The sequence below is a fragment of the Austrofundulus limnaeus genome, unplaced genomic scaffold (genome assembly GCF_001266775.1).
Source record: "Austrofundulus limnaeus strain Quisiro unplaced genomic scaffold, Austrofundulus_limnaeus-1.0 Scaffold833, whole genome shotgun sequence".
NCBI classification, from domain to species: domain Eukaryota; kingdom Metazoa; phylum Chordata; class Actinopteri; order Cyprinodontiformes; family Rivulidae; genus Austrofundulus; species Austrofundulus limnaeus.
Genome location: NW_013953235.1, coordinates 134,153 through 148,439, shown reverse-complemented (window position 1 = coordinate 148,439; position 14,287 = coordinate 134,153). Strand labels below are relative to the sequence as shown.

General features: G+C 38.5%; 1 protein-coding gene across 1 annotated transcript in view; it reads right to left on the bottom strand.

Annotated features, from left to right (window-relative positions):
• The window catches only part of slc36a1 (solute carrier family 36 member 1), a 71,579-nt gene that overhangs the window by 42,908 nt on the left and 14,384 nt on the right, over nt 1-14,287 (bottom strand). The window contains exons 7-11 of the mRNA XM_014028949.1: nt 12,733-12,817; nt 9,585-9,812; nt 5,207-5,305; nt 3,218-3,384; nt 386-555 (exon numbers count right to left, since the gene is read on the bottom strand). Of these exons, the coding sequence (XP_013884403.1) occupies nt 386-555; nt 3,218-3,384; nt 5,207-5,305; nt 9,585-9,812; nt 12,733-12,817 (749 nt within the window). The remainder of the gene's footprint in view (nt 1-385; nt 556-3,217; nt 3,385-5,206; nt 5,306-9,584; nt 9,813-12,732; nt 12,818-14,287) is intronic.

The window sequence follows — 14,287 nt, the reverse complement described above, 5'->3', positions numbered from 1 at the left end:
AAATGGGATGTATTTTCCTGCAGCGATACTGCACAGCTACATACATCTGCCGCCACCGCCGCCATCTTGGAGATGAACGCACCGACCGTCAGGCCGGTTCAACGTTAAAGAGATGTTTCCAGAAAAAAACGTCAAAACATTTTGGATTTTCACAAGAGAAACTGATTCTTCCTGACTGAGCAAACTCACAGTTTCAGGTCATTCTGCCTCCCGGCTCTGTTAGAGGCTTCAGCACCTTGTTAGAATAAAAACAAAGTCCAACAAACACCTAATATCTCTGAGCAGCAGCTCAAGGAAGCTGTTTTTAAACAGACAGATTGGATTTTTGAAGTGTTTGTGTGCACATCTGTGAAATCAAGTTTCAATGACGTTTTATTTCTCTTACATGTGACGATGACGAGGAAGGTGCGGACCAGGAGGTTGACGGGCCTTTCCCACCTCTCCGACAAGCGAGCCACTATCCAGGGTATGATGATTTCTGCCGGSACGTAAAACTGCAGCGCGAAGGTGATGAATATGCCAAAGCAGTACAGCAGCTTCACCACCTGGTACAACCTGAAAACAGAGGGAGTTCAGTGAGGAAAACCTGACGGAGAAATGCAGATTTAGACGATGCCACAGACGCTACAATCCATGATTTATTTTATAAAACAGCAAACACAGACTGCCCTCTGTTCACAGTTTCAAACAGATGCTGCTAATTGCCATCTTTCAGTTTTCAACCTCATTTAACAGCCAATCTATTCCACTAATAAGCAGCATCAGACCAGTCCCAGAAGACGCTTCAATGGACGTCTGTCCTTCCTGCAGCTGTGATGATACCAACAAGTAATGAGCAAACAAATCCAATCAGACTATTTGGTTCCACCATCTTTAAYGTGTGAGCTTCTCCATCAGAAGGAATCAGACTGATGGGGTCTACCAGAACCACCAAAACCCACCGTCTGTCAGGAGCAGATTAACTGCTGGAGGGTGATTATTGACTGGACAGCTGTAGGAGCTGGAAAATAACTCCCAGTTTTAGTTTGTTTGTTTATGGAAGCAGATGGTCTGTGAGAAGAATAAAGACGTTAAGCTAAGTGGAGGAACTGTGGGCCCACTATCGTTTTGTTTTATTAACCTTTATTTAACCAGAAAAATACCTTTAAGATCACAGATCTGTGTTAAAAACAAAGGCCTGGGCCATTTCATGTTTGTGTCTTTTTAATCCTAATGATCAAGAAATGTTTTAGAATTATTTACCGATATTAAATTTGTTTAACAGCTGCAACTTTGATGCAACTATTTGGTCTAAAGTGGACAGACTCCTTTCAGCTTTTTAACAATGTTACTTTTTGATAAAGAAAAACATTTATGAAATGAAGGGAAAGAAAGATTGTTTTAGTCTTTAATGTGTCAGTTTCAACTCAGTTTCTTTTGATTTTTACCAAACCTGAATATAACAAGTGAATAAAGCAACTCTGCATACAAGTGTTGTAGTCAAGACCACCTAACCAGAGACCAAGTCAAGACCAGGACCACAGTGTATCGAGACCGAGACAAGACCAAGACTTTTAGTGCCTGGACCAAGTCGTGACCAAGTCCAGAAAAATTAATTAATTTATTTTAAAAAAGAGTTTCTTAAAAGATGGAGCATTCTATACACCTGTAGGTAACTTAATTAGTAGAGCTAATATTGACTAAATCTGTGAGGGCCGAGAAAAAATTTTTGCTACAGAGGCAGATTGCTAACATTAGCTGATGTTAGCTAACATTAGCTAATGTTAGCTTTCTCCTGGATGTTGTTTTACAAATGTATTCTTTATGATTTTATAAAATCTCGAGTCCTCAATGTCCAAGACAAGACCATCAAAAAGTGGTCAAGTACTACAACACTATTGCTAACATCCCAGCCTAAGTGTTAATAATATTAATAACTTTATTTATAAAGCACTTTCAGTCAAAGTGCTGAACAGTTACAAAAAGATAAAATCAAAGTAAAAACTTGTAAGAACAAGTATAACATTAAAAAAGGATAAAATACAAATGTAACTAGACATGGGTTTTTACGATGTAAAAATAAGTGTGCATTGCCAYGTAGCATGTCATTGCAGCATGGCTTTGCCTGCAGCATTGGACTTGCAGAATGAACTGTGACCAAGTTCAAATGTGTTTTCTAGACCAGCTTGTGCCTGTCACGTCAGCAGGTGTTTGTAATTAAGGTAATTGTGTGACAATATGAAATTTGAAGAGATTTTTTTTTAAAGTTGCATTAGCTGGGTTTTGAACCCTGATCTCCCACAAGAAAGTCAATGACATAGACCATTAGACCAATAGACCTGTGGCAGAAGATGGTGGCAGGGGTTGGTTTGTATGCGTGCAGAAAGGGGCCACATTGCCAATACAATTATTGACACAGAACTGCATAATATTACAACAATCGAGCAGTATTAAGGCAATAKTATACTGAGTTGAAATATTAAACTATGGTGCAGTACCAAGTTGAGTACAGCAGGGGGCAGTATTGGACCAATACAAGGCTCCACTGACTGCCATTATAATTTATTAAACATAAATATTTCAAAAACTATAAGTTGGACAGGCACCAAAAGGCATAGCCATCATTTGGCACAGGAGCTTTACAGATATAAATTACAATGGCAGCTCTAGGACAAAGTATGCAGGAGGAGAAGCATGCCAAAGTGGAGATGTCTTGGATGGGAAACAATGCACACTGATAAGAAAAATGTGGCACAGAAGAACAAACTAATAAAAAAAGATAAGATAATATTTTAGACTCTTCATTTATTTAAACAAAGGGAATAAACTGTGATCTTATTTTTGAGTAAATAACAAAAAGACTTTAAAAGCTGACTAAAACACACAGATCTCTGCTTTCATGTGTGAAACCAAACTAATTAATTTATAAATGCACTCATAAACAAATACATACATAAAATATTACCTAAAGAAGAAAAGATGCTCAGTGTGAAATCAGTTCTGACAAAAGGAAACAAACTGAGAAAAACACATAAAAAGACTCAAAGTTTGTTCTTCAAAGATGTTTGAAGTTGTTGATGTTAGAAAGTTTAAAGCAGCTCTGTTTTAACAGCTCTGAAGCACATGGAGTCTTCCTCAGATCTCCTGAAGAGACTGAAAACATTTTGTAGATTCTTCAGGAAAAGAGGTTTGTTGTTTTTGACCAATGTAACGTTCAGGACTGGTTTTACCAGCTTACCAGCAGTTCGGCAGGTTCAGAGTGATGCTGCCACCAATATGTTCCCCAAAGCACAAGTACCCGATGGTGCCGAGGCTGATGTAGAGGAAGGTGACGATGCCCATACCCAGATACATCACCTGGGTGAACTTCTGAGGCTTCTGCATTTTATTTTCCAGAGGAAGGACCTTCCAGAAGCACAGACACGAACAGAAATGTCAGAAAATCAGACGTTATCGTTTCACTTCTGTCACTTCCTCGTTCTTTAAGGTCTCAACTGATTTCAGCTTCTGGGCAGTACGGCTACATTTACCCTGACATTTCAGCTAAAGATCAAAGCTCTTTGGTTCTGAACTCCACATGTTGAGAAGAGTTATATCCACCCGAGCAGACGGGGTGGAGTCAGATGAATGTAATGAAAACACTGACACACAAAACATCTATTTAAAGCAGGTTAGCATCCTGAGCGGTGATTGATCACATGTAGTCACAGCAAACAATCACTGCAGCCAACAGGTATCTTTTACAGTATTAACACTCTGCAAGTTGATACTGCAATGATTATTATATTTAATATATTGTTCCACCTGCAAAAGTACTTTCTTATAAGCAGATATTTGCATCTAATTGGCTAAAAGAAAAACCTCTGACCAACTTAAAACTATTTGATGAAAGTGTTTGTTTAACTCAATGCAAAGATTGTGCTAACTTTGTAGCACATTTAGCCTTTATTTGACAAAATTTGAATAAAAAAAAACAACAACTAAGGAACACGTGCCTTAAAAGGTCACAGGCAGGATCTCGGACCTGAGGGCTCAGAACCTGAAGAACCAGATTTTTCCACTTCATTAGCTAATTATTATTATTAATATGTAATTTCCCTCTGGGATCAATAAAGTATTTTTGAATTTGAATAATTATTTTTATGGTCCCCTCTTTATGACATTACAATCAGTACCTTCAACATAACTTGCCTTTTTTTCCTGTTAATTTTGACCCCCCACACATGAAGCAGGGGTCATATTATTTTCATACTCTGGTTATTTATTTATTTATTAAAGATTTTTGGTCAACCGTAGCACGGAAAAGGCTGCACCGATCAACATGAAATTTGGTAGGAATGTAGATGTAATGATGTCGTCGAATGATAACACTTCATCAGAGCTAAACAACATCAAAAAAACTGAAGTTTCTATGTTGAATAGTTTTGGATATAAGCCTTTTGTATGTCCATACATCAGCTTTTGAAATAGCGCCCTATATGAAATATGGAGTCTATTGTAAAACTGTTTGCTAGCGCAGTGTAGGTGGGCCACATCTACATTCCTACCAAATTTCATGCTGCTAAGTGAAACCATTTCCGTGCGATGGTTGACCAAAAACCTCGAATAAGAATAATAAACAGTACAAAAATAATACAGCTCCTGTTTCGCGTAGCGGGGGTCTTAATAAAAGTGCTTTGTCAGACCTGCTAGCTCTCAGAATATGCACTGGTGATGAATATMAGCTACAACCACCATAAATTTAGTTCGATATAGGGTTGGGCAATATTGGCAAAAKAATTAATCATGAWTAATTGTGGTATTTAGCYGAWAMCGATTAATTTGACGATKAATGCCCTGGAGTCTCTGGACACCCTTATGTCTTAGTCATATGACCAATTTGGTRGGAAAGATTTGCTCTTYGTAAWAATCKGTTCCAAATTGTGTCAAAATTACAAACTTCAGGCTATACATCAAATTTTAAATTATGTTGATAGATAAATAAATTACAGAACATTTTTTTAATGTTCGYCATATTTGAAGCRGAGAAGAGCACCGAGCGTCTGCCTGGTGGCATTAAYYGTATTAATCGTCAAGTGCCAAAAAATAATGGATAATGTTTTTCTGACKATTAATTGCACACGATACGATTATGCCCAACCCTAGTTTGATACCTTCCAAATTAARCAAGTTAAAGCCACTTTTTAGTTTGTTAATGTTCATTTCTGCCCAATTATCTGCCACTTACCACTCCAATCCCTTCAAAGGCAAAGATAGCTGTTCCAAAAAACAAAGGGTAGTCGTTRGCTTTGCCGACCATTGGCAGGTTGATGGGGGATGTGATGTGCTGCAGGACAAAAATAAAGAAAGAGTCTGAATCAAGTGTGTCTGGTATTTTGGTTACATAACAGAGACTTGCTGAGTGCTCATTTGTAAATCGTCATGGCTAAAAAACAGAAAAGTGTTTCTAATTTAACCAAATCAAATCTGCAGTCAAAAGGTCCTCTCCACAGATTATACTCAATCACGTTAAATAAGAGCCCCAACCCAGGCCCGTTGAACTCATTTTCTGACCAAAGTCTGCAAATTACCTTGGCTTGTTGCAATTATTTAACATAATCACCACCCTCTGCTAGTATCTACCAAATAAGCAGAATACTCTTTGGAGCGGTCATTACTTACTGAACTGGGAGAATGAAAGATAATGTGAGCTATTAAATGTGCATTCATATGTTTAAAGAAGGYYGTCCTTGCTTTTAACACAAATTTAACAAGYGAAGACTGAAAGATGTGTACATACATATATCTTAGAAAAAACATTTCATTTAGTTGTACCATATTGTTACCATATATTCCCATTTTAAACAGAGTCAAAGYTGTTACGGCCCCTGATAGAGGCTGTGCAGTCTCTCTCTTTGTTTATGCAGATTCAGGTGTGGGCACTCGGCTGATTGGTCTGGAAGCACCACCATTGGACCAGCAGGAGATCACCAAGCCAATCAGATGATAAGGCCCAGCAGCACTAGCGGTGTAAAAAAATATCGATACACTGAAATATCGCAATATTTCATTTCCCGATACTGTGTCGATATTCTAAAGCCCTGTATCAATTTTTTGTTAAGGTTTAAAATGTCAACTTTCCTGCCAGTCGTTCATTTTTATGTTGTAGTTCAGCCTCTGACCACTAGTTGGCAGCAGTGAGCCAGCCATTTGGCTCCTCTACCTCTTGAGCACCAGAGGGTAAGGGTACCATTAGCATTGTGAGTAAACATTAGCTTCATGCTCCGATAGCTGAATCTGAGCAGAAAAGACAGACACCCTCTAAGCTGAGGTAAGGTTACAGACAGTTACTTATTTATCAGAATGTCTGTATTTTAAGCCAAATTAAGTGTTTCGTGCGCTCTTTTTGCAAATGTAGTCAACCTTCACGTTACGCAAGGAAGGCAGACATGTATGTATATAGCGCATGCGTAGCGCCTTGAGCTCGGCAAGAAGTTTAATATTGAATTTGATTGACAAGTTATTTAACCTAGAAACTTGTATTTGTGGAAGTTGATGCTCCTTTAATGTAGTTTTATTTCGGGTTGTTTAAAGTCTGGTTTAGACTTACTACTTTGATTTTTTTCTTTGGTTAGTTGTGCACTTGTCCCAATCTAGTTTTGTTTTCTWTGTTAATTCAAGTTTGTTCAACCTTTAATTGGGTTACAGTGTAATTTGTTTGGTTTACGGAACCATTTTTGTTATAATAMACTCCTTTTAAAACTACACCTTTTTCTCTGGACACAGTTTATGTTGTCACCCCTGATCGCGTAGGCTTGGCGTCATAATAAAGTAACCATAAAGATATAAACACTTTTAAAAGGCTTATGGTTTGTATGTACAGAAGCCGAGAACGGCCATTTTTGGTTTACAAAGATCTTCTATGGTTTTCTCGTGATAACGACATAATATGTCGTGGATGGATGGGTCAGTCGGTCGGTCAATTGGTTGGTCGGTGGGTTGATCAGTCGGTACTGGTAGTATGTTCCTGTTAAACACAAGGGCWGTCACACTCAACTGAGTTCAGCTGTTGTCGTGATAACAACATATGTCGTTATCATAATATGTYGTTATCACAAAAAACCATGGAAAATATTTATAAGCAGAAAAAGGCCGCTCTCGGCTTCTGTACGTATGATTTCCTGACTTGTGTTGCTCTTCATTCATCAGCCACTAACACCTTCCAGGTTACACATCTTAGCACTAAATCTTTAAGTTTCTGACGCTTCTTTTTAAAACAAGGCCGTTTCTCTACAACACGAGGGTCGTACATCTGTAAAGTGCAGCGACATCATGATGAAAAACCCCACAGCCAGATAAAAAACATGTAATCTGCAGCCTCTGTCTCCACCTGTTGCCCTGTTATCCATAAAAACCCGGGAATCCAATCAAGAGCGCGACATGAGAGGGAAAAGTGGGCGTTTAAGGCGGCAGGATGCTAACTTTAAAGGAATAAAGTTCACATCCTGGTATTGATCCAGATGTAATCACAGAAACTGTTTCCTTTATGGTCTCAGAGATGAAAGGGTTCTTTTAAAGGCTTAAAGTTGAGTCATCTTGTTGTGAATTCTTTTGAGTCAGTTTGGCTCAACTAAACAGATCCTCATCGTTTGCACCGGCTGGGATAGACATGTTTATACAACATAATATTATTATTTAATATTAACATTTGAAGCATTTCTCGACAAAACGTGAACATTCTTTACATAAGGAATAATGTGAAATAAGGTCGAATGGCTGCACGAATAAAACGTCTGAAAACTTCAGATGCTGCTGATGGATTTGACAAAAAGAAACAGATATTTTAAAAAAAGGATATAAAGTGAGATTACAGCTTGATGTGTCTGAGTTCAGTCAGAAAAAAGTGTAATGGACAAGAACCAATCTTCCTTTGTCACAAACTGGAACCTGCAGGACGCCAAACCAATGAGTCTGTGATCTATTTAGGACCTTTTAAAGATCAAAACTAAGATTTTAAAATGTATCTTAAGTTTTAGTAATAAATCTGGCTGCAGCATGTTTGAACCAACTAGAGCTGAGGACTGATAAAATACACTAAATCAGCTTTTAGATCTTTTTAAAGTGAATTTTCAGTTTAGGTAAAAGGCTTAAAGCAGACATACAGTATCATACTTTTTCAATTCTTCCTTTTCACATTTAAATCCTTYAGTTGGGTCTAAATAAAGTGGAACTACAAAGCTTTGGTCTGAATTCCTCCTTATTCTAACTTCACCAGCTCCTCTTTCACCACTTTCCTGATGTGAGTCACAAAGCAGCTCGTTTGGTTACTGCTCCTTCTTAGATGCTCCAAGCTCCGCCCCCCTCCTGCTTCCAGACCGGTCCACTCCAGTTGGATAGAGGGAGTTAATTTTACGTAATAGTTAATAAAACATCATAGAAAATAAAGAAAACTGAACGAGCTGAACAATCTGACCCAAACAGGTTATAAAGATATCTCTGCAGCACCAGGAGAGACTAAACTCTACTTTTCTGCCTCCTAGAGACTCCAAGTCCACAACAAAATGTATTTAACAGCTAAAAAAAGTGGATTTTGTAGAATATGTCCCCTTTCAAAACGCACATTATACTGTTTTTGTGGCTCAGTCCTGAGCAGTAGGCTTGGGCGGTATTGAAATATATAAAGTTTATAAAAATGATGATATTAGTGAACGTGAGGTGAAGCACCATATTTTCTGGCAATTTCCACAAGGCTGCTAAGAAAACTGGGACATAAGGTTGAGAACGGATTTATAGTTTTGTGTGGGGGTCCGACGGGGGTGGGGCTCATTGGTGGGCTCAATGGATAGCCTTTCATCAGAGCTAAACAACAAAATAAAAAATAAAAAACTGAAGCTGCTTTGTTGAAAAGTTTTTGAGTTAGAAGCATTTTTGTATGTCCAGACACCTCCTTTTTAGATGGAGCCCCCTCCTCAAATATGGGGTCTATCGTAAAACCGTTGGGTGGCTCAGTGTAGGTCAAACACATCTATATTCCTGCTAAATTTCATGTGGATCGGTGCAGCTGTTTTTGTGCTACACTTGACCGAAAAATATTGAAAAAAATCAAATTAAAATTAAACAAACAGTAAGAAACCTTGCATGTGGGGGTCATAATCAAGTGTTTCCAGTAAAAATCCACTAAAAGTTTTATCACATTTTGAAAAAAATTATTGCTTTGTTTTCCTGAGTCTTGGTTTCTGTTTGAAGTGTTTGCGCAGCAACAAGTTGCAAATTAGAAACTGGCGGCTTTTTTCTTTTTAAATAAGTCTTTTCCACCTCTCAGCAGACCAACTGCAGCCCGTTCAGAAGCAGATGGTTCAAAGAGCTTCCCGAGGTGATCTCCGTGACTCGAGATTATTCAAACAACAAGAAAGACACTAAATGAGGCCAAGATATGCAAATCCTAGAGTCTCCTGATAATCTGTACAGCAACTGTACGGCATGCACAAGTGATTCATTTCTTGGTTTCCTGCCACACTTCGGCTCCAAACTGCGAGTTATTTGTTATCCCGTCCGTGTGTAAACTTAATCAGTGTGACAAACAGAATGAGGTCGACATAAAGCTACGAGACAAACGAGGCGGTTACCATGAGGGAGTAGATGTAGATGAGGACCAAACTGGCAGTCATGAACAGGTTTGCCACCAGGCAGAAGGGAGCCAGGTACTTCAGGTTGGGGATGAAAACCAGCAGGATGAAGGCGGGCAGGAAGCAGAGCATGTAGAGGCGCGAGTCGAGGCTCGGGACCAGGATGTCCGTCTGGTTGGTGTGGTTCACGCTGCAGCTGACCGTGGTGGCGTTGGCTGCTTCCACCACCTGAGAGAAACCAGGTGAGGAGAAGTTAGAGAAATTACAATAAATAAATAGTAATAATAATAATAATTTATAGGAGCCTTTCACAACTCCCAAGTTCACCTTATAAAAGTCATTAATAAGAACAGTACGCACAATAAAAACAAAATCAATTAACAAAATAAAATAAAAGCAGTCTTTTGAGATAATGTAAGATTAACGGTAGTTACAGAGAGTTATCGGAGAACCAGGACCTGATTTCCTGAAGGCAGTTAGAGGCAGGTAGGAGGAAGAGATGATTAGCAGAAAGGTAGAGCTGGGTGTCATCTGCATAGCATCGAAACTGTATGTTGTGTTTACGGAATATGTAGCCAAGAGGGAGGATGTAGATGAGAAATAGGAGGGGGCCAAGGACAGAGCCTTGGGGTACACCGGAGGAAAGGGAGGAGGGTTTGGAAGAGAATGTTTTGACTTGAATAAACTGAGTACAGCCAGAAAGATGAGATTAATTACATACTTCTCAACACTAAGCACGTTAAAATATACAAACAGGCAGGGGTAGGCACGGTTCCGCTCATCTGCTAACATGCTAATAGCAGGACTAACATTTTGATGAGCAGTTTAGTGTTTGCATTAACTTTATAAACTAGTAACAGACTTAAATTGCACTAAATTAATATTATTTATTTTCTTTAGTGCTAAAAATCTTACAGTGAGCCTCATTATCCTTGATATTTTCAGTAATATTGCCTTTCACATGCAGCAGTCATGTTCTTGATGAAGCTAGGCTGTTAGCATGGCCTCATCTCTGCCGCCTGTCACACGATGACTACATCCCTGAGCCGATGACACACACACATTCACACACAATCAGTCTCCTCTTAACTACAGAACAMAACTTCTCAGTTTACAGCAGGGCTGTACAAAGCTTTTTATCATTAGTGGAACCAAGAACTTTGTTTTGCAAACAGGTTAGGGATCTTAAAATGTTTCGTATTCTGGGACCAACATGTTTAACAAGACAATAAACAGAATAAAGCTGAGTGACATGATGAAGACAATAAATAATAATTTATAAAACAATAAAACTTGTTATAAACATGTTCTTACTTTCTCTAAAACCCGTGTGCTTTAATAATAAGTAAATAATTATTGTCCTACATCTTCCTGGTGTTAATAATATATAAAACTCCCTCCTTCTTAAAGCTGGACTGAGACCCGGATCATCCAGTTAATGCTCCTTTACTTCCATCAGACCACAGATTTAAAAAGAACCTCCTGATTTATGAAACAGCACAAATCCTCAGTGAGGGTCCTGAACTCTCACCGTCCCTCAGTACCGGCTCGAGTCCTGCTTCATGCACTGTTTTAATTTATTAATTAGCCTCACTATGATTCCCTGTGTTTCAATTATGTTTTCTTTATAACCGTGTATTTTAGCTGCTGTGTCCTGTTTCATGAGTTGATCGTGTCTTTAAAACTATATTCAAACTGATTACGTTTTAAAAGAACTGCTGCAAAACTATCATAATACAAGCATATCAAATGTCAAAGTCATCTTTTAAACTCTTTATATAACATAAATTCTAATGTTGTTGCTGTGTTAGAAAACTAAATAAATATAGTTATGTATGTGATGCTTTGTGTGCCATTGTTGTGTTTACAGGTTTAGATGATATTTCCATTTAATGTGTAGTTGTACCTGCCCCGAGCCAACAGCCGGTAATCAACCAGAGGCTAAATCTGTTACAAAGAATCTTTTGTCTTGTGAGATTAATGTCTGCGTGCCCCCCGATCCCCGACGAAGAAAAGCGCAGAAAGCTCAAGAGACGGCCCTCCTCTCAGCCGTCGACTCTTTTCAGTTTCAGCTCCGTCGTCTCCGGGGAACACAGGCATTAACTTCAGAATTAAAAAGAAAACAAATGGAGGATGATTCGTCCTGAGAGACGAGGATGACACACTGGCCCTGGGCAGCGCTGAACATGATGATCTACATCTCTTTCACTTCACCCAGCTGATAAAACCAGGGCTTGTAGCAGACAGATTCTGCCATCTAGTGGCAGAAAGCTGCACTGCAACATGCGTGGAGTGGAAAACTACTAAAAAAAAGTATTTTACTTTTACAAACAAACCGAGAGGAATTGATTAGAAAGTCAATAAAACATTTCCAAATGAAATTCAAAGAATTGATCAATAAAGAGTTCAGTGATCAAAGGTAGCAGCATGTTTTGACCTTTCAGTGTCCACAGATGGTTGGTTGTATTGAAACGTCATTAATCCTGACCTGTTAGGAACAAACATTTGTTTTAAACATCAGGTGGGGTTTTAASGAGATGCATCAGGTGGGTTAATTTAAACACTTTGCATTATGTTGGAGCTAAAAGTTGCTGCACTGCACAGAGGAAGAGTGGTTTCAGTACTTTGTGTTAGTCTGAAAATACACAAGTTCTCATAAAAGCACAGAACCAATAAATGTGTTCAGGCTATATTTGAAGTGGGGGTGTTGCCCTGTTTTCCTGCTGCTCCACCTTCTGCTGATATTGACCTTTTTCCTGCTCTGTGCTGAGGCGTGTGGGAGACGCACTGTGGAAATTTCCATTAAAGTGAAAAGAACTGATGGATGACATCATCTGAATCTGACACACAACAGAGTTTAAAAACAACAACAATTGTATTGTTTACAATAAAATTACTACAACTATTTCCAGAAGTATAAAAGTAAAACATCAGAGGACTCAGTAACCTGGATGCCGTGCTGACACATCAAACAATATTCTCAAATAATCATAGAATTCCTGAAGCAAGCAGAAGACAAAGTTCAGTGTGTGTGTGTGTGTGTGTGTGTGTGTGTGTGTGTGTGTGTGTGTGTGTGTGTGTGTGTGTGTGTGTGTGTGTGTGTGTGTGTGTGTGTGTGTGTGTGTGTGTGTGTGTGTGTGATCAGCACCTGCTTGACGTTGTCACTGAGGAAGACAAAGTAGACGCAGCAGAAGCCCATCTGTGTGATGATGAGGAACAAGTTCACCGTTCGTCTGAAAGGCAGATCAGTGKTTTAAAGAATCAGACGGGGTCACTCCTTCAGGCCCAAAATAACAATACGCCTCATAAAATAGTTCCTCCTAATAAATGAAGTCAACTACCTGATGACTTAGCTTCCTGTGTCGTGTTTTGTTCTGTGTTTTTCCAAATGTTTGAGTTAGGGATGCAAGTTATCGATTAATGGATTAATCTAAAGTTGATTGATCTTATTGATCGACCAACGATTAATTGATAAGCGGCCATTTTCCTAAAAACCTGATATTTCTCTTGAATCAAGGGTCTTTCTATGACATGAGGGGCTATTTTGTTTTACACACTAAATTTAAAAAAATAGTACAGTTTTATATTTTATAAAATTTATTGCGTCAGCTGTATTAAACACTGAATAAAGAGAAAAATGTGGATTTCTCACATATTAAATTTGGACATATTTATAAAATATAACAAGATGAATCTGTTGGGAAAAAAAGGAAAGAATAGTTCAATTAAACACTTGATCCACCCTGAACAGATAAATTAAAAACTAACATTTARACACAGGGTAACCTAAAGATTAACTCAAAAACAAACTATAAACACAATAAAATATCCCTGAGAGGGCTGAGATACARATGTGTTTGTTTACATTCCCTGTGGTTCTGGGCTGCTCACCATGATTTGACGTCAGCTACGTTCATTTGATTGGTTCACTGGCCGGGTTACGTCACAAAAATTAACTTCATGTTAATTATTTGTAGCGACTGTAACTTTGTTTTTGTTCGTTCACACAAATTAAACTTAACAAGAAGAAGCTAGCGTTAGCTTACCGTCCTCTGTCGTCCTGCTCTATTGGTTTTAGCGTCATATTGCTGGATGGTCCGGTACAGATTTCGGTATTTTTCCTTCCAGTTTGGTGTAGTCCATTATTATTGTTGTGTCGCAAATAAAACTAAATAAGATTTGCGGATTTAATTATGATGTCACCCACATCGAGGCTGCTCTCCGCTCAGCTCAACAGGGCCGGGGTAAAGTAAGGCCAGGCTGAGAGCAGCGGCGCCCTGTAGTGAATGAAGACAAAACTACACTGGAATAAGGTTTAAACGGATGTTTTCAATTAATCGAATGGAAGGAATTTTAATCTAATAAACTAATATTCGACAATAAATTGTAAGTTGATTATTTGCTTGCATCCCTAGTTTGAGTAAGACCTGGCTGCAGAACGCAGAAAGGGGAAGGGTTGGGTCAGACCCATACCACATTTGGTAATGGCACCATTGCACTCTGGAAATAAAGACGGCGCTATATCAATGAATGCCTTAATATAGCGGATGTACTTTTTGGTCATAATTTTATTTTAAAAACATGTTGAAAAATGGATGTTGGTTTTATTTTTGCTTTATACTCTAAAAATGGAAGAATGGTCAACCTTTTTAATTTTTATCAAACCAAAAGTTTAAATCTGTTGTGTGTGATTATATATATAT